Here is a 20,869-nt window from a genome sequence, read left to right as displayed (position 1 = left end):
TGTTTTTCTAAAATGAAAAAGAGGGCTGGTAAGGCCTCAGTGTCTGGCTAAAAGACACTTAAACAGGGCCCATGCCTAAACACAACCACTCAGTGTTGTTGGGATCAAACCTGTGATCGTCTCTTAGCAATCGGCAACCTGCCAACACATTACCTCTCAAGTGGGCTTTAACACTGCGATCACAAGTTTTAGGTGAGTAGAGGGGAGTGTTGTAATTTATGTGCTGTAACCAGTATATGTCAGTGTTATCCATGTTGAATTTATTTACAGATCAAACAAAGGACCAATAACCATTCCTGATATGTAATGAGTCCTCTCAGAGAAGTGATTTTTTTGGAGAAGGAGAGAGAGAACACATGGAGGGGGTTTGGGGAGAAAATGAACACATGGCTTCAATTGAATTCTCTCTGCTCCATCATCAAATCTGTACAATCTTAATTAGGACATTAGGCTTCTCTTTTTTCGGCCTCCTTTTTCCATCATGTCAGCTTTCAGTGACGTACGGTGTTAAGAAGAAATAACACCAACTTCAAAGCAACAATATCGGCTTTTTATCGGACAGACCCGGTAAAAAGAGGGCGATTGAATACCTTCCATTTTCCTCGGCCCCGGCCACTGTGCTGTTATCTTCTTCACGTCATCTGGCTCCAGAGTAGGTAGATTACTGGAAGCAGAAATAATGGCTGCTGTGTTTATCGTGGCTTGGACACTGTCCGTTTGGGCTCTGAACCAAAGGTAATCTGTCAACCTGCTGTGAGTGGTTGAGTATAAAATCAGGGAGTAAACTGGAGCAAAGAGGGAAGCGGGCAGAGACCAGTCAGGGCTTATTACATGGCTCGATACATTAAGATAAGCAACATAGGAGGAGGAGAGGTGGCGGGGCTGTTCTCAGAAAAAGTAGACAATGTTGCAATTTATACAGTATTTCCTACTGCAGGATAATTAACTTCATTAAGGTTCATACTTACAGTAAGAATGCCATGGTGCATTTGTTTTAGAGTTAGTGAAAAAAGGAGGGATTTTCCACTGAGACAGACTCACAATTTACTGTTGTACAACAGTTAGGGTTTTTTGTTTTTTATTATTTTATTATATATGAACCAAAAAGATAAATTTGACCTTTCATCAGTGCTTTTCTAGAACTTAGTTGATAAGTTGATTAGTCAAATGACATAAATTTCATCTGCAAATATTTTGATCAGAAATTAATCATCCAATCAAAAGTGACAAAAATTTCAGTGTGATGCTTCTCAAATGCAAATATTTGCCTTTTTTGTTTTGGTTGCACAAAACAAGCAATTTAAAGAAGAACTTCAGAATTACAAGAGCCATTTTTTACTATTTTCTGACTCTTCATAAACAAGAAGATTAATTGATTAAATGAGAAGATGATTTGTGCATTAATCCATGATTAAATACTCACTAATTACTAATTATCTAACTTATCGTATCTTAATTACAGCTCTATGTATATCTGTAAAATGTTGATTGACAACATATTTAATTTGTTTTTCCTTCAGTAATTCATACAAAAGATATACAGTATCAGGCACTTGTAGCAACTACAGTGTAATTTAGGTTTTTATGTTTGCAATCACAGCATTGGTTAAGGTTGGAGAGAGATCATGACTTTCGTTATATGATAAAAAACTATTTTGCTAATCTTTTCCGCAGTGTTTTTGTTTCCTAAACCTAACTGCACTGCAGGATGTTTCCTTCACTGAACAAACATGTTTGCAGGCAGCAGTTAAGATTTTTCCTAAAGATATTGGATAAAACAGATTACCGGTATATATATGTCATTTCTTGGAGACAGGGTTGAAACAAAAACATACAGGAATGTGTGTTTTTTCTTAATACTGTTAGTATATCTCAGTGGGACAGTTAAATTACTGTAACTACGGTGCTAACTACTGTAACTACACTTAAGAAGTTTTTTGTGATAAAAGCAGAGTCGCTTCATACCTGACTGACAGATTCCTGAAGTGAAAATGGCTGGCCTTTCTTATTTACATTCTGTGCTGAAGGCTCAATGTCAGTAGCTGAGGTTATTTTGCTGCATTAGCAGAATAGGAAGAGTGTCTGCCAGTTCCTCAACTTTCATTAAAAGTAAACCTTTTAAGCCAAGTGCTGCTGCCTGCCCAGACCCCCCTGACAATAATGTACTAACTGTTCGCCCGCCAAACTATCAAACTATTTTATATTCCACACCTGCTAGGCATTACACACAGTGGTCCGACCTGGCCATGCAAACACAACAGAACTTCCTTTGTTGGGGCCTCAGGACCATTAGGCAGGGTGGGTACAGCTCAAAAGTGTTCAAGAAACAATTTATCAGAAGAAGATAGACACACTACAGGCCTTTGTGCTCCCTGTGACACCATGCTCTAACGGCAGGCATTTCCTGCTCCGAGAAGGCAGGTTTTACAACATTTAGGGAGAGGTATTTTAATTGGAACCACCTACAGCCAGACAGTGGCCTCAGTGGAGAAACATGGAAAAGCTGTTGAGAGCGGCTCGGGAGGCTCCCCGTGGTGTCACTACGGCTAACTAACCCGCACAGGCCAGCTTTAAGGCTCTTTCCGTAAAAGATAATATTTGTTGTTTGATTTATAAACCAGTCAGTTAATGTGAATATTTTCATCTGTCTCCTGAGGTTGTGGCTAGCAGTATACGCTGTTCCTGTGGCTGACAGTGGTCTGTCATAAATCTCAAAGAGGGTGGGCTCACTTTCTAATGAGTCATTTATTACAGCGCCAGTACCGGCAACTGTTTCACATTTGTTTTGTAGTGTATTCCCATTGCATTGTGTTAATGTGTGCATCCATTAAGTTCATTAATGAGAATTTTTCTTGAAGCATCTGTAGATCGTCTGTTTCATGTTGGGACAGCACAGTAGGAATCTCATTAGGTTTTTTTTCTTGACAACTTCTGCCGACTGGTTGGACATCAAAGACAGATGTAGTGAATGGCGTTATTCCCAATTCTTTGGCACAGCTACAGACACCAATGGCTTGCACATTTTGTTTTCTACAAGCAAACACACATGTATTATTTTGCATTTGCCCCCCCCTCCTTCCCTTTAGCATTTTCTGATGATTTCGGGGTCTGGAACAGTTTTTAACTTAATGTTCTGCCAAACAAAACCAGCTATGTAGAATTCTCAACATTATGATTCACACCAAATTTACTCACAACAATAATTGAATTTCGTCTTATACTACCAAAACTACAAAACATATTCTTTCATTTGACTTGTACAGCAGCTGTTGTAATACATACTTGGATGCAATCAGATCAGCAGATCAGAGGATTAAATTGATCGTGATAGTATGTTGTTTTTTGACATTTAACTGTGTCTTTCAGTGGAGCCTCTAGAGCCTACAGAGGTTGAATATTTCCTTCTTTAAAAATCATTGAAATTGATTATTTCTGACATATATATATATATATATATATATATATATATATATACAGTAGCTGAAGATGCAGCACAGCACTGGCTGCAAATACCACAGTGATACATCAGGGAATATCATGTACTACAGAGTTAAATGTAACATAACTTCTTTTGCACTTTATCTTTAATTTCTAAAACCCCTCTGTGCTACAGCTGTGGGAGACCATACATCAGACTGAGCCATGGGGAGGGCTCAATAGACAAGGGAGACAGGATACCACGGTCAGGTATGCTCTCAGTCTCTGTTCTTTCTGCCTCCCAGCAGCATGTGACGTGTGTGTTTTGGGCATACATAGTGTATCACAGTGTTTCTCCCTCCCTCTGAGACTGCAGCCATTACAATGTGCTGATATAGGTGCCTATATATACAGTACACATGTTCACAACACTCATACGTGCTTCAAGCTAATAATCCTTTTCAGCTAAAGGTGAACATCAGGTTTTGGTCTCAGTCAGAGCAAGAAATTCTTTACACATTCACCAATTTGCGAAACAAATCAGGAGGAAATTCAGTGTTACAAATGCAGACATACCAGTTTCTCTGATGATACAGACTCACAGACTCATGGAGATGCACCAGTGTTAATGAACAAAGGTGCTCACCATCTCTGGGACTTTAATTTTGAGAATTGCAGAAAATAACCAACTATAACAAACTAGGATTAGGGGAAGTGGATATAGCAGAGGAGTGAATTCATCACCCCCACCGCCCACCCAAAAAAAAAAAAAAAAAAAACCTTGCTGATATGCATCAAGGAGATTAACAGTGGATTTTCTCCTCAGGCAGCAGTATGACATTTCTTTGTTTTTTTCATCTACCAGCAGAGGACCAAGTGGTCGTGTCATCAGACTACGACAGCACCCACGAAGCCAACCACAGTGACAGCAGTGATGTAGCACATACAGAGGAGGACACAGAGGAAGGAAAAAACGCCTCCCAGAATGTCATCCTCCACCCACTAATACCTCCTGAGGTACAGTAGGGCCAGTCACATTAGTAGCCTCTGATACAGTATAACTGTTGATGAAGAGCAACAATCAGTCATACTGGAACATACATTATTTACACTGTATTTTTATGTAATAAGTACTTTTCACCATGTGTCATTTGTACAGGACAAACCAATTCTGGCTCCAGAGCCGTTAATAATGGAGGACTTAGAGCCTCTGATGAGTCAACTAAACAATTGGAACTTCCCCATCTTCAGCTTGATGGAGAAGACCAATGGGAAATGTGGACGGATCCTCAGTCAGGTGAGCACATCTGAGAGCATCAGTGACTGAGCTCAGAGGTTAGGTAGAGCGTGACTATTTGCTTAGTTATATATAGGATTTAAGCACCTAAAAATAATACAAACTGCTAATATACTTAGTAGCATTATGTTTCTTTGCATTCTCTCTTACAATTTGATTTTTTGTGTTTCAGGTCTCCTACAGGCTCTTTGAAGACACTGGCCTGTTTGAGACCTTTAAGATCCCTGTAAAAGAATTCATGAACTACTTCCATGCCCTTGAGAATGGTTACAGAGACATACCATGTAAGCTAGAACACCTCTCTCCTTCTCATGTCTTTCATTTTGCTGTATATCCTGGTTTGCAGCTGTAACAATGAAACCAGCCACTAGAGGGAAATGTTATACAGTTTTTTCCAGCGTTACTCATATATGATATATGGCAGCCTTTATGTTGTCACAAGACACAAAAGCAGCCCAACAGTGCACCCTGGTGGAGAAGGTTACACACCCTGAACAGACTTGTTTTCTTTCCTGACCCAGATCACAACAGGGTCCATGCCACAGATGTGCTTCATGCAGTCTGGTACCTCACCACGCAGGCTGTGCCTGGTCTACCCAGTCTCATTACTGATCATGGTTCTGCCAGTGACTCAGGTGTGTTAATTAGTACATGCATGCAGACATTTGCATTACCTGGTGGGGGTGCCGGTATGGATGTGAATCAAGTTTATAAAAGTGTGTCTAAGGTTGTTAATATCAAGTTAAGATGACGCATAACAAATGAGCTCCCATTACATTATTGTTCAGTTTTTCCAACTTTTGTTAAGCCAGTTATGACTGTAAAGATCTTCTATAAGTAGGCCAGACCTTTTTATTTAGATTTTTCCATCTGCCTGCAGCCTCACTGTGAGCTATCTCATTAATGTCAGAGCATCAAACCTGCAGGAGTGTGTGTTCTTATCCTACTCACAGTTTGTCTTATCTTACTCAGGCTTTTGGCACTTGCATTTACGTAGCAAACACTATTTGAAGTCTAGAACAGCATGAAATTAAAGGCAGATTAGAGTTCCCTCTCACCCGTATTTCCATAACCTCATTTGTATGCCTTACTAGGGCCATCCCTTTGATCCACATATAAGTGGATTTGAATGCTCAAGTGTGTGTTCCTGTGTGTGTGTGTGTGTGCTCTAGAGTGCAAGGGTGTGTGTTTAGGCTTGTGCACATGAAAGTACAGTATATGTTTGTGTAAGTTGTGCCACCCTGCTCTTCACCCTCCTCACTTTTTCTGTTTCCCTGTGGCCAGACTCCGACAGCGGAATAACACACAGTCATATGGGCTTCCTGGTTTCAAAGACCTACACTGTGTCAGAAGATGGTTACGGCTGCCTGTCAGGCCTCATACCTGCTCTGGAGCTCATGGCCCTTTATGTGGCCGCCGCAATGCATGACTACGACCACCCCGGTCGGACCAACGCTTTCCTTGTGGCCACCAGTGCCCCACAGGTACTCATGCTTTTCAGTCCATAGCATTGATCAGCATTTGATTTGGATCAAAGTACATGCAATATTATTTGCTTGATTTACTGTTACACGCTTAGTTTTTCTTTGGAATCAACAAGATGACCATTTGTTGGCAGTTTTCCTCCACTATGTCTATTTCACTGCCAAACTGCACTGGCAAAGCTGCGACGAGTCATCAGTCTTTGACAATGTAATCAGACCATCACCAATTACTGTAACTCCTCATTGCTTGTCAGATGCTGACAAGTCAAGCTTGGAATTGTACTGTACTGAGACTGTATTTTCTGTCTTAGCGTAGCTCCTAAAGTTGGGGGGAATAGGATGTCATTATACTGAAGGATAGCTTTTATCAGTAAGCAGCAATGTAGTACAGTGGCCCTAATTTTATTGTTATTATAATTTTATTTAATTTTAATGTTTTGGAAGCATCGTGTGGTTTTCCCTTCCTGTGTAGAAATACTTAAGATACAAAGATCATGTGTATTGATGCATTAATTTATACATCATTTTTATGGTTGCAGCTGGGAAAGGCAGGCATTTATTTGTTAATTTCATGTTGGAATATCAATCTGACCTGCAACGTGACTAGTAACTAAAATCATTAAATAAATCTAGTAAAGAGTAAAAAGTAAAATTTTTGCACCTGAAATTTGGTGGAATAGAAATATAAAGGAGAAAATCTAAATTCACATGCCTTATTATTGTACTTAAGTTCAGTACTTGAGTAAATACATTTAGTTACTTTCTACCACTTGTAATAACTTCTTCTAACATTTCAATCATCTACATTTTCTAGTTTTTTATTCTTCTTTTTTCACTGCTGTGTGTGCAAGATTGTCTGATTCACATACAGACATTTTTGTGCTTGTTTATTGTAAATGTATTATTGAAGTGTTTGTGTGTGTTTGCAGGCAGTGCTCTACAATGATCGATCCGTTCTAGAAAACCACCATGCTGCCTCAGCTTGGAACCTCTTCTTGTCACGGCCAGAGTACAACTTCCTCGTCAACCTGGACCATGTGGAGTTCAAGCGTTTCCGTTTCCTGGTCATTGAGGCCATACTGGCCACTGATCTGAAGAAGCACTTTGACTTCCTAGCGGAGTTCAATGCCAAGGTAGGTCTATATTAAATACTGAAAAGACATGACCTTTAGATCTGGAGAGATTTAAGTCCTTGAAAACTTAACTTGACAAAATCATTAACTTAAAAACTTCTCTTTCGATTCTTCATTGACCTTTAACTTATGGAGCTTTAATAATGAATTTAAGCCAATGCAATGCAACACAGGGTTATGAATACCTATCCTTGCATATGAAGAGAAGGGTTTATGTATGAATAGTTATTTTATTTTGTTGTCTTTGGAAGCTGGATTAGCTAAATGATGAATTGTCTAGGACACTTAAAATGGCAGTAGTATTATTCTGTTGTTTTAGTGTATGTTTTTTTTTTTGTTGAGTTTGATTGAGTGAGTGTATTCTGTAGGGGCACTTTCCTCATAAATTCATACCATGACTCTTTTAATAATAAAAATAAGCTTCATTCAAAGGGAAATGCCCAGTGGTTTTCAAGGAACAGGTCTGTTTGTGCAGAACATTGCAGCACTTGCAATATGTCCAGCTCAAGTCAACAACACAAAGCACCCTGCAGCTTTTCAAGAACTCGTTTAAGTGCAGACAGAATGTTGGCTGTGGATTTGAGGGTCTTGGGTTTTTCCATTGTGAGTATTAGTACAGTGGTGGTTCTTGAGGGCCAGGGCCTGTCAGCTAGCATTGAGCTCGCTGGCTTGGCAGCAAAAGTAACAGCAATGTTTCCCACTGTAGTGCACCCTGCTCTGCTCTTCCTGGAAGCAAATTAGCTTTCTGTGAAGTACCCATCAAGTTTTGCGCTTGATCTCCTCAGTTTCCTAGGTTATTAGGTTAGAATGATAAAACTCTGGGAGTGAGTGGTCCTCCTTCTCCAGGTCTGAGGCTCATTAAACAAAACTAGAAATAATGAATTCATTTGAACTTTGTTTAGAGTGATGCAAGCCTTAATGTCATGTGTGAGAGTGCTGCCAGGTCCCTTGAAATGAGTTGATTTGAGTTGTTCACTGATTTAACCCAGAGAACTTCATAAATAGTTATATCGTCTCGAGATAACTTCTGTTGTGAATTGGCGCTATATAAATAAATAAATTTGACTATATCTTCTATCTTACAGAAATTGGAAATGGTCAAATGTTATTTAAAGCATAGTGATTGTTACCTCCACATTTTTGAGTAAAGCACATTTCATCACAGGAAAAAATCTGTGCTTATGTGCTTCATAGTGGAGGCAGAAGCTAAATGGACCCAAAAGGTCCGGGGAATTAGGAGAGTAACAGTTAGGATTAACCCAAGGAGAAAGAAGTAAGGAAAACGGACGTATAAGCACAAATAAGGATTTTATTAACAACTTAGATTAAACAAAAAATAAGTACAACAAAAACCATCGAGGACAGTGGAAATTTTGCTTCTTATAAACGGAAGGAGAAGCTGATCTAGATACATACTGAGTCTTAAACTATTTAAATACAGTTGGGAAAAAAATTATATAAACAACTTCCCTCCAAAAAGGGAGTAAGACTACAGATATCACTACACTATAACTCAAGTTGACAACACCCAGCCTGAAAACTGCCAAATAGCCCACTAGCATGGCCAGCATCTCTTCTCCCAGTCTTTGTACTCCCGATCCTGATGAGCAAGTGGAAGCAGTCGCGCTCCACCACCCACTGCTTGAGGGGGGAGGTACCTGGAGGAGCACGGGAGAAAGAGAGCAGAACAAAACAACAAGAAGAAGAAACACGACACTGCAGCCATAACACTTTTTTCTCATTCACAGTGCATTCCAGTGTTGTTGTGTGTCTTCTCACTGATTAGTAAACCCTCCAGACATTGATATGAATACACAATCATTGATCAGCATATTAATTGCATCACATTTACATAATATCTACAAATCACCCGCTGTGCCTGCCAACATGTATGAATATGTTAAATGTCAACGTGTCCTTTGATGATCCTCTAGGTGGGTGATGATCCGTCTACAGGTATCGACTGGTCCAACGAGAATGACAGGCTGCTGGTCTGCCAGATGTGCATTAAGCTGGCTGACATCAATGGGCCTCTGAAGTGCAAGGACCTGCATCTGCAGTGGACAGAGGGCATTGTCAACGAGTTCTATGAACAGGTGTGTGAATGGTCTCTGATGGGAACTAAGACCTTGTTTGTATTCGCTAAACTGAATATCATTGTGCTGTCGTGTTTGTACCACCTGCACAGTATAATACACTACAGCCCAGTACAGTCTGAAATAGTAAATCATTCCTTTGTCTGTGTCAGCATTTTCAAGGCCAAAACTGAAGTGAGTCATTTTATCATTTTGATTTTTCTTTTACATATAAAATATATATTATTGCTTCTTCCATTTACTCTCACCTGATCTTCGTCAGTAGTGAAGCTATGGAAAGAAGAATTCAGCTTTTGTATACATATAAATAAACAATGATATTCCACCCATCTAAATAATTCAAAGCAGAGGCGTGTATCGCCACCTGTGTTGTTCCCCTCAGTATCAAACAGCCTGTCTTCTGGGCAAACATCATTGCTGACCTATGACCTATTCTACACTGGAATCTTTTAGGTTCAGTAAACAAACAAGCTTTTCAACAGCTTTAAATGGGGCACAGTGTCAAGGCCTGACAGCTGCAGATACACCATATAATCCAAAATATAAACATTTAATTGTCATAGACAAAACTCAATTCAAGACGGACAGCACAAGAAATCATTTGAAATGTGAAGAAAAGAGAAGAGTGTGCATGTGTGTATTACTGTACTTGTGAGGAGCTTCACTGATGTGATGCATTAATTATCCACTAACGCTAACCTTGAAGGATAGGTCTGATGGTATTCTATATTTGTCTTGCTATCCACAAATCCCATTAAAAAAACAAAACCAACAGTAAATCAATCCTACTAACAAGTATGTCTGGGTATTTAAAAGCCTGGTGTAGCTCTTTCTTTTGCGCCAAAGACCTCTACTGTTGTTAAAAGATTAACATCTTATAGAAATGAATGGGCTTCATACCAGGAGCCAGAGACAGGTGAGAGAAGTTGGAAAGTATTGAAAGATGGACTACCACTTCATAGATTTTGATCTTTTCATGAGCTTTGCTTAACAAAAATACAGAAAAAAAAATAAGAATATTGCCACCCTAATCCTTTCAGCACCACAGCACTACATGCTTTACCTTAATCTGACATACCTGACCCTAAACTTAATTAATGTAAACCTAAGTCTAACTCTAAAACATATCTCTGAACCCTCACCTCTGTCAGATCTTTGAATAAATGAGAACCAGCCAGAACATTCTTTCTATGCAAAATGTCCTCATTCTTCAGATAGTAAAATCAAAGTGGTGACACACACACACATTTTGACTCTCTGAAATAGAAAACAGCAAGCAGTCTCTATTCTGTCACAAAACTCATATGAGCAAGCACAGAAACTGAAATATAGTCCTCCCTCTTTATTCTTTCCTCCACATAGACTTTGGACTTCAATCTTGATTGATTTTACTGTCCTTAATTTATTTTTCATTCAATCTCTCTGACATATTGAGGGAGTAATGGCAGTGTGCCTTCTGAGCTGTGAGCAGCTGTCATAATAAATGACAGGATTTATGTGTCTGTTCAGTTATGTGTTGTACATTTATAAATAATAAACAGCAGAGACAGTAAAGGTATCTTGTAGTTTTAGTTGTGGGAAAATTATTCACATGTATGTCTTGTATATAGGAATTTATTGTCAGTGTAATCATATACAGTGCTGCTTTAGCAAGCAGGATCTGGTAATGCCTTCAGCCTACTGCCACCCTCAGTGACCTTTGTTACAGTATTTCCCATTGGCACTGAATGGCTGCTAATCTCTACTAATTGCCTCCAGGTGAAGCATGAAATGCTCAGGCTCTTACGTACCCTGTCACTTGAGCTAGGTGACACAACAGCTTGTTACAAGCCACTCTGAGGTCTATGGGGGAAGACACAGAGAGAAGGAGCCTCACAGGAGAAATGCTCTTCAGTGACAATAGTTTTAGTGCCACTGGATGTGGTGACGCAAGCAGGGTGCCCAGGCAACTGTCATTCAGGTGGAGCAGCCTCTGATTGCACTGACAGGCTTGAGAGTCCGACAACCTTGAAAAAAGCAGCAAAGAAATACAACATAGATGTTCAGGAATGTATAAAAAGCATACACAACATCATACATACACAAACGCTTGGGGTATCGAGCATGAGAAAACATGTTGAGAAAGCCTTGAGGATGAGATTTGTTCACCATTCTGAGAGGCTTTCTGAAACTGATTATGATGTGTGAGCCAGGATCTGGGTGTCTTGAATCTGTATTGTAATACTGGATAAATCTCTTGGCTTACTGGTACTGACACTTAAATAATAAATAATAATAAATAAATACTTAATACTATTTAATGAGTCTTACTGCAGTCCAAAGATGAGCAATTAAATGTGTTAATATGGATAGCTGAATAAGAATACATCTGTCTTCTGTTTCTTAAACATATCTAAAATACACAAGTCATTGATTTGGGTATATGTAGTCATGGTGATTGAGCTTGATCTCAGTGCTCCTCTTCCTCTTGTTTTTTTCACCCATGTATGTCTGTTCACCTGTCAGGAAATTCCATCAAATTGCAGATCACCTGAAATCCCATTTTTTGATGACTTTCATTGTGCTTTACATCAGCAGCTCAATGGAGGAACAGAGGCATTGTACTGTACACTGTATGGGATGACACCTGGGGTCAGTCACCAAGGCAACCAGGAAACCTTGCTATAGCTGTTGTTCATTTCTGTCCATACAGACGTCATAGACAGCACACATGCAGCTGCCTCTCAGTCTTTCTACCATCACCCTATATATTTATTTTATGTTTTCAATAATTTCCTGTAAAGTAACTAAGATGTAACTGTACAGTTGTAGGAAGGTTACAGGTTAAAAGACTATGAAATTATATTCTAAATATAGGGAAACTGGAGACTGGTGTTAAACTACAGTATTGAGTCATTTGTCTAGAGGTATGTAGTAATAATACATAGGTTGAAAAGCGGCAGTCCTTTTGAGGAAATAAATAGCAGCTTATAAACCCAACACAAATTGTTAAACTCAGTTGTGTCTGAATATCTGACTCTATTTTCTTTCCTATTGTGCTTCTTTCCAGGAAACTTATCCAGAAATCACTGACATATCAAATATAGTGTTACCAAGGTTTTATGTAAAATACGTCTTCTCTTAGATTACCATATGGAGTGTATGCCATGGTAAATGTTAGTGGGGGTATTATGTTATCAACCAGGCCCTTGGTTTCATTCATTTACAGCAAGTCAAAAGCCTCAGCAATGCATTTTAGCATCTCTGGGGGCCCAGGTAGGTAAAGCCTTAGAGCATGGGCTCAGCAATCAAGTCTATGCTAACAGCATCCTGGCCTTCAGGGCCCAGAATGATGCTGGTTTAATTGCATTCACTTGGCATCCCAGGTGTGAAATAGTCATTGATTAGCTGGCTAGAATCAATATGGCTTAAGACCCAGTATGAAGAACTACTGGTCTATGTCCAGCTTTAAGCTTCCCTCTTTTGTTCCACCTGTTTCACTAAGTCATTTCCTTTGGTTTCACCTGTCTGATGTAGTCAGCACCACACTTCAAATTCTTACACTATTAAGACTCAAAATTGACTGTGAAACAAATAATTTAGTGAATTATTAATTGTAACTGTGGGACACAGTTACAATAATTTAAGGCTTGATAGTGTTAGACAATCCTGCTTCTTCACTCTGGTCTGAATTACTCTGTTCTTTTGGAACTATATGTGTGGTGAAATGTGAATCATGCCATGTCTTGGCATTCAGGCAGCTGGTGATGGTTTTGTACTAATGTGGGTAACTCTTTGTGTAGGGCGATGAGGAGTCCAGCCTGGGTCTTCCTATCAGTCCCTTCATGGACCGAGCGGCACCACAGCTGGCCAAACTCCAGGAGTCATTCATCACACATATCGTGGGACCGCTTTGCAACTCCTACGACTCAGCCTGCCTCATGCCTGGACGATGGGTGGAGCCCAACCCAGAGGCAGAGGAGCCAGAGATCACAGAGAATGAGGAGGAGGAGGAGGAGGATACTGCAGAAGAGGACACGTCCACCAGCTCAGAAGCATCACGTAAGCTAAGCACTATGGTCTAGAACGAAGCTGTAAACCTGAAGTAGCAAGCAGCACAAGCAGAAAATCTGAACATTATCAGAAATTTTGCCTATAATGCCTGTCTTTGTATTCATTTGTTTGTTGTCGCCATTTAAACACTGTTGATTATACAATATAATGTATGGTACTGCAGGACATTCACAATTTTGATAACTTTAACCAGTGGTTCTGCCACTGAACAATGACAAATAAATGCTAGATGTTAGATTAGTAACACTGAAATTTAAAATTAAAGTCTCTGTGTGTTGTGAAATATATTGCATAAAATATATACATATCCACACCTCAAGTTTAATATTTATATCAATGAATGAGCTTTTAGATATAATGTTTCACAGCTATATTTCTTTATACAACACAACTAATGACAGTAAGTAAGTGGTAATGTGATAATGATGAAAAATATTTGACCAGATCAGTAATGCATTCTGATACAACGTTTTGCTATTACTATACTATTTTCTATTTCTAGTTTGAAATAATTTAATGTGACGTATGTAAATTACTACAGACCACTTGAGGATATACAGTGAAGATGTCTGAGGCTGCTTTGGTACATGTGTAGAGCCGCAGGTGACACAAAACTTATTTGCTTTGTAGCAGCTAAATGCACTGGCTTTATCATATGTTCTTACCGATAAATGACTGCTATTGTACATTCATTTTAAGTTAAGGTATGCATTGTGTAAAATCATCAAAAAGTTGTTTCTTTTTTTCCAGAGAAAGGAGCTCCTAAGAAGAGGAGGAAAGTTTTCTGTCAGATCACCCAGCACCTGCTGGAGAACCACGAGATGTGGAAGAAGGTGATCGCAGACGAGGCCCAGAAACAGGGCCAAGGAGCAGAGTCTGTCCATTTAAACAATGTAGCTGAGCCTATTCTGGCTATCCACGAGGAAGAGGAGGAGCCAGGCAGCAGAGAGGAGCTGGTAGAAGGAGAGGATCCAGAGGAAGGAGTGGAGGAACCAGAGTGGCCTGTGTCTCCACAGGAAGACTCTAAACCTCCAGAGGAACTAGAGGAGGGGGACCCACAGTGAAACAGCCCATGGGAAATATGGCGTCAGTCAGGGCAAGGACATGAAAAAGTATTTCTTTGTTTCTTATCCTATCAACTGACTCCTGTTTTTGCCAGCACATCACTTAGACACAACACTGTAGATGTTTGGGAAATGTGTGCCTATACAGAAAAAAACAGGGTGGGAAAATTTGTGCTTTACACATTTTATCTGAATATCTGGTTTCACCAAACATTTAAAGGAGCTTTCCATATTGCAATACGGGATTATTCGTGTACTTTGGGATACAGACTCTTTTGCTACTGTCAAGAGAAGAGGAAGACTGGTTGCACAGACCTCAACCCATTGTGGTAACACAGGACTGCAGAAATTTGCTGCCAATTTATACATAATTATTTTCAGAATGCAATTATATATAAACATCACAGTTACTTGTACTTGTGTTTCAATTTTAGCAAGAGTTTTTGAGGTCTCATATGGGCCATAATTTTTTTTTCTATATATGGATTATAAAGGGAGCAAATGAGGAACATTGGCATATCTTTCTTCCTTTCAACCTCTGCCAAAATAAATGCATCACTCACCCATGGGCTTTAGCATAAAAACACATATATTTATACATTTTGTGTTTTCCATTTGTTGCCAAATTAAGTACGTTATACCATTCATTGTAACCATTTTAGTTTAAGGAGGAAGACTTGAGGCTCTTCACACTATGTATGTGTGTGCGTGGGTGTGTGGGTCTGTGTTTAAACTAATGCGCTCATATGCACAATTCTTCTGCATAGATAAAGTCAGCAGATTACCTCCTAATTGTGCCATCTCTTCTACAACCCCAAGGTAAATATAGCAGTCACTGAAGGCTTCAGTGTCCCGTATGTTGTAGTCTAAACGTCTGCATTGACAAAACAACAGTGGGTTGTTGGAAATGAATCTGTGCTGAAAAACGACAGGTAAAGGGAGAACACAGGGTGTACAGTAACACTACTAGAGTGTTAGGAAATACAGTAAAAGGGAGAAATACGGAAGCAGGTAAAATAATAAAAAAAATATATTATATAGATCCAACTTAATCTATTAAATATAAATCCCCTAAATAGATTACACATTTAATCTATTTTCTTGCTTTCTTGTGTTGAACATAACCATAGGTGGACTAACCAATACAGTTTCCTTTTGTCTTTTCTATACATTTTTGACTCTCAGACTATGTATTTGGGGTCCATGTGCTGTATTATACTCTGTACTTACTGGTTCTTATCATGTAAACACCTGAAATGATGCTTGATGACCTTCAACCCTCAGGAAACCCTCAACTGTTGAAATTCAATGTAGACATCTGTATCACCTATGACGACAGTAAGTTAAAAACATGCAGGAAATGTGCAGTAGCTATAGAATATGTTCATGAAATGCTAAAGAACAAAGCTGAACTTTATGTCACCACCCCCCACCCCCATCCCCCACCCTTTTCCGCTTTGACTGTTATAACATCTTTGTAGATAAATTCAGTTAATCTGTCTGTAATTCCTCAGGGAGATATTCATTCTCTCAGAGTTATGAGCAGACAGGACTTCAGAGCACACTGCATGGTGATGATATACGAGGGAAATTATTCTGGTGAAATGTTTTTTCATGTAAGGAAAATGTAGTTTGAAAGGTTGATAAAAGGGTAGACTGTGCTGTAGTATCAACATCAGCCCGTTGTATGTCAGGTGAATCAGGTAAATCAGGTCTCTGAAGTTAACTCCTATAGCTGTTTGATGCTGGTAGAAAAGATTGTTCTATCTTTAGTGAAACAGATATACAGTGGATATCCATGGAAAAGTTATCAATAGTTGGCCAATATAACAGTGATGGTGGGGTCTTTTATCAGTTTTACACTTTGAAATGTAAAAGTTGTTATTTGGGATCACCCACAGCACAATGTTTTGTTGCTCATGCTCAGTCCATATGAATTTTGCCCCGCAATAGCTCTGAAGTTGTGTGTACCATCACTTTTTATGGTGGAAAGTAACTGCATTAGTAACACAATGTGATTATATTCAGACATTGTCACATTGTTTATCTATAATGCACACTGAGTCATTGTTTTCTTATTGCTGCATAATCACTCAATCAGAAAATTGAAGGTTCGTTTTAGTCACCTCAGACATTTAACTGTTGAAATCAATTATACTAAAGCATAGAGAGACTGCTTTCTAAGAATTTCCAAAGAATTTATAAAATGTGATCTCCTCATGTGATGAGAGTAAATGTGACTTGATCTGCACAACACGATAATTGTGTGAAGGCCAGAACATGATGCATGACATCTGTAAAATGTTCCAGTCACATGATAGCCCCTACTCTCATCTGAGACAGAGGTAAACCAGTTCCATATCCAGCTGCACAGAGGCAGTCAAGTAGGATGCAGAATGTCTCAGATGAATATCCCACTTTCCTTTAATAATTCACATTTACATAGAAAAAGTGTATGAGAGACCAGTAGATCATGAGTTTAATTAAAGTTGGCGAGTCAAGTTACTGTCACATACAAGTGCAGTGAGGCAATATGTAATGAATTATCCACTGGTAATCTTGTTCTCATGACCTACATTCATATCTGAATCCCTTATGGGTTGGTATCTCATATTGTGCCACTGTTTTCTTCCATAATCTTATTTTTTCAAACTGATCTTTAAAAAAAAGCAGAACAACACATGACAACCCATAGATAGCATATGACAGAGTCTGCCTGTGATTGAAGTTACGTTGTTGGATACAGGTGTAGTCTTTGTATCCTTGCAGATCCTGCATTTACATACCCTGTAACCACACAATGTTCCCTGTCTGTGGTGAATAGCACACTACATCCATAATGACCTGTTTACTGCTGCCCTCACTCTGCTACAGTCTGTGTTAGAGGGGGAGGTAATTGGTTGACCCTGTTTACAAAGGCATTAGACAGAGAATAATTTACCCCAAACCCTATATCAAGACCAGAATTGTCAGAAGCCACTGAATCAGAACAACCTTTTTTTTGGCCTCTAATGATCATGTGTTGCCTCACCCATTGTATCCTATATACAACATGCCTGCTGTTTTCCATATGTTGTCTGCACTTCCCTAATGAGCTATAATCATCATTATGAACACAATGGATCCATTTTCCTCAGCTTTTGAAAAACCTTATAAGATATCATCAACTGGATTTAACACCTCTCTTCTATAGTGGCCCAGAATTAGAAAAAAAACAAAAACTTTTCTTTGTATAATTCATTGGGATAATGTAATGTCCACTTCTAGTTTCCATCTCAGCTACTCAGCTTTGTGAATGTATATGTACAGTGTGTGTGATAGAGAGAGAGAAAGAGAGTGTGTGTCTGTGTCTATTTGAATTCTTCCATTGGCCTCTCTAATGTGACTGTCCTTCATTTGACTAATTGTACTGTTGAGAAGAGGGAGATGCTGCTTCAGTTCACAATTAGAGATGGTGATGCAGTTAGTAGTTTATCAATTCTTATCAGATACTATGCCCTGAAATGAAATTGTTATTCACAGAAGGCCCTATAGCACATTTCTCCTTGCGCTTCCTCTTTGATCTACGTACTGCTCAGCCTGCAGATCTGAGATCCTCACAGGCAACAGTAGTAGAGCATTCATCACAAAACATCTCTCATAATTCAAAGGTGATGGCATCCTGTCCACTGTATTAATTTGTTGATGATCACTTTTTTTTTTTTTTTTTTTTTTGGATGATGCATGCATTTTGCCCCCAGTCACATCAGTCTCAATTCAATACTTGCATTTGAGCTGATGCAATATATACGTTTTGATAGTGTATTTTTATGTCTTAATTGGTTTATTTGATTGTCATACTTATTCACACGTGTAGCATAATTGTAACCATGGGAACCAAACAAGCTTTACAATTATGTAAACAAAAATGAGATGAGTATTTTTATATAGTTGACACATGATTAAATAATTAATTGCTTTCTTCTCACTAGTTCCTTGCACTTACCACATGTACTAATACTTACACAAGGAAGAATATGTCCAAATACACAGTATTTGTGAAAGTAAAATAATTAATTTCCTTGCAGGTTGATGCTCCATTTTGTACAATACACATATATGCTGTACAGTAAAGAAATTTTAAAACTACAAAAACTCTTTTAGATATACATTATTTATTTTTACCATTTTGTAATTTAGACACTATACTGTAGCTGCAATATTGCCAGACTTACTGGAAGTGCCTATATTGGTATTATGTATCATACAGTGAATATATTTGAAGATCATTAGAAGTTGTCACAAACTGAACCATGTGGATGTTGTAATGTGAATACATTGAATTACAAGACTATAATTTCTGTGGTATCCCTGTGTCTGTTGTGTTTATTGTTCAGTGTTGGATTCACATCAAGAATCTGCTTCATATTAAAATCTATAAGGTAATGGTACATTCGGTTCTAGGTACCAGGCTTCCTCAAGACTTTTTTACAAGCTTGAGTTTAAGTCTTGAACTTGAACTCTAAAGGCCAGTTTTAATGCAGCAGGGTGAACATTTCACATCTCTGAGTAAATCTGGCAAATTACCAACCACTCGCTGGCCACTTGTTTTTCTTTAATTTTTTAAATTGTCTTAAATTGGTGAAATAACACACAAGTAGTGCATCCTTATCCTGGAAATACATCTAGGGGTCATTGAGACCCAAACAATCAAAGTAAACACCCAATCATTTTAAAATGCTATTATCAAATATTTAGCTATACTGAATTGGTTATAAGCACAGACAACAATAGACACTCCACCAGTCTCTCTCTGAGCACAGATGGAGTATGTCTGCCCGTAGGTACAAAGATAATAATACATATACATTGAAACTAAATGGATGATGATTTTCTGTATTCATATTTTACTAGAAAGAATTCATACATTTTACAAGTGCCTTAATGTTGTTTGATAGAATCATAGACACATACACAATTATTTAGTAACTTACCATAACATTTTCTGGTGAAAATATGTCACTACACAAAAATGCATAGATAAACACTACTGAGGTGAGTATACATTGCTAAACATCTTAAAATAATTTTATCAATACCGCAGCATTCTTTTTCTCAGTGAAGGTCTTTACTTTCAGGGCAACCATTATCTGATTTGTAAATAATGCAGAGATTCTCAAGCCCCATAATCAAATTGTGAAACAAATGAGTGTATATGTTCTCTTTTTGTTCAAAAATATATAAATAAGAAGACTGCTCATAAAATTAGAATACAATTTCCACTGAATATATTCACTGCCAATTGTTCATACATTCACCACATTTGAGTTGTGTAGATTTATTCATGGTCCACTCAATTTTCTGTGTTTAGGACGACATCCACTACTGCCCACACTCTATGTAACAAAACACCTGGCAGCCTTGAAATGAAATAATGCACCAAAAACATCCTTTAGAGGTCTTCTGAGCCTTGTGTAGACCTTCACCTTTATTCTTTATTTATTATTATTATTATTCTTTTGCTATTGGTGCTACATACCCCACCCCTTTTAAAATATATATGTTTCTTTACTCCTAATGTTTAAAAGATATCAGATGTTCATTTCATGAAATTTTTGAGAAAAGAAAAACAAATAACGTCAAAACCAAATAGCACCAGCATCAGTTATATTAATCTATAAACTTCTAAAATAAGTATTTCCATATATGATAATGCCTGCGGTGGTAGAAGCATCCATAACTTTTAATAAGAAAAAGTGACCACTGCGATATAATATATTTAGAAATCTTACTTAATAGTTCTTCAGTATTATGAGCAAAATGTGCTGTCAGTGTTACAATACATGTCATTTCCGGCTGCCATCTTTGTTTATTTCAACGTGAGGTTTTTAGCTGGAAATAAGTGAAGAGAAGTTTTAAACAACCGTTTTTATTGTTCAGCAAAGGATGATTTTCAGTTCGGTGAAAAGCGGTGAGTTTTGTCACTTGACCAACAGGGTTTAGCTTATAAATGACCTTTTAGGAAACGCTGTGTAACGTCAGTAACAGTGTTGTACGTTAGCCTGTCTGTATCGCTGAACGTCTGTATGCTAATGTAGCATTAGCTGATACGTGGATATTTGAAATATAAAGCGACAGGCACAAGTAAAGAGACTTCACTGAGATGATTACATAAACATGTCTCTGATCCTGGTTGACGAGCATTTGTACTGGAAACTAGTATCTGCATTTTCTCACCAGTCATTCAGATGGAGACAATTTCCTAAAAATGTTTTGTCATTGCAAGCATCACATTGCCCAGTGTGCACGTTTGTGCAGGAGTACCAGACTATAGATCGTTTTTCAG

The 20,869-nt window shown here is 38.4% G+C and overlaps 2 protein-coding genes across 9 annotated transcripts in view; both read left to right on the top strand.

Annotated features, from left to right (window-relative positions):
• LOC108892246 (cGMP-inhibited 3',5'-cyclic phosphodiesterase 3A) overlaps positions 1–20,869 on the top strand; it is a 125,889-nt gene that overhangs the window by 54,803 nt on the left and 50,217 nt on the right. For 2 of the 8 annotated variants that reach the window (XM_051073259.1, XM_051073265.1), the window contains exons 5-11: positions 3,614–3,687; positions 4,283–4,434; positions 4,577–4,714; positions 4,887–4,998; positions 5,236–5,349; positions 5,999–6,198; positions 7,128–7,331. In XM_051073259.1, coding sequence (XP_050929216.1) covers positions 3,614–3,687; positions 4,283–4,434; positions 4,577–4,714; positions 4,887–4,998; positions 5,236–5,349; positions 5,999–6,198; positions 7,128–7,331 — 994 coding nt within the window. Of the gene's footprint in view, positions 1–3,613; positions 3,688–4,282; positions 4,435–4,576; positions 4,715–4,886; positions 4,999–5,235; positions 5,350–5,998; positions 6,199–7,127; positions 7,332–9,265; positions 9,428–13,209; positions 13,469–14,021; positions 14,128–14,230; positions 18,892–20,869 lie in introns of those variants that run through there. The other 6 variants (XM_051073263.1, XM_051073258.1, XM_051073264.1 and 3 more) reach the window with 6 other exon arrangements.
• Positions 20,420–20,869, top strand: part of LOC108888488 (solute carrier organic anion transporter family member 1C1) — a 69,466-nt gene continuing 69,016 nt past the window's right edge. The window contains exon 1 of the mRNA XM_051073266.1: positions 20,420–20,494. The gene's annotated coding sequence lies outside the window, so the exon portion shown is untranslated. The remainder of the gene's footprint in view (positions 20,495–20,869) is intronic.

Source organism: Lates calcarifer, linkage group LG10 (genome assembly GCF_001640805.2).
Source record: "Lates calcarifer isolate ASB-BC8 linkage group LG10, TLL_Latcal_v3, whole genome shotgun sequence".
Lineage (NCBI taxonomy): Eukaryota > Metazoa > Chordata > Actinopteri > Centropomidae > Lates > Lates calcarifer.
This window is presented reverse-complemented; position numbering and strand designations above follow the sequence as displayed.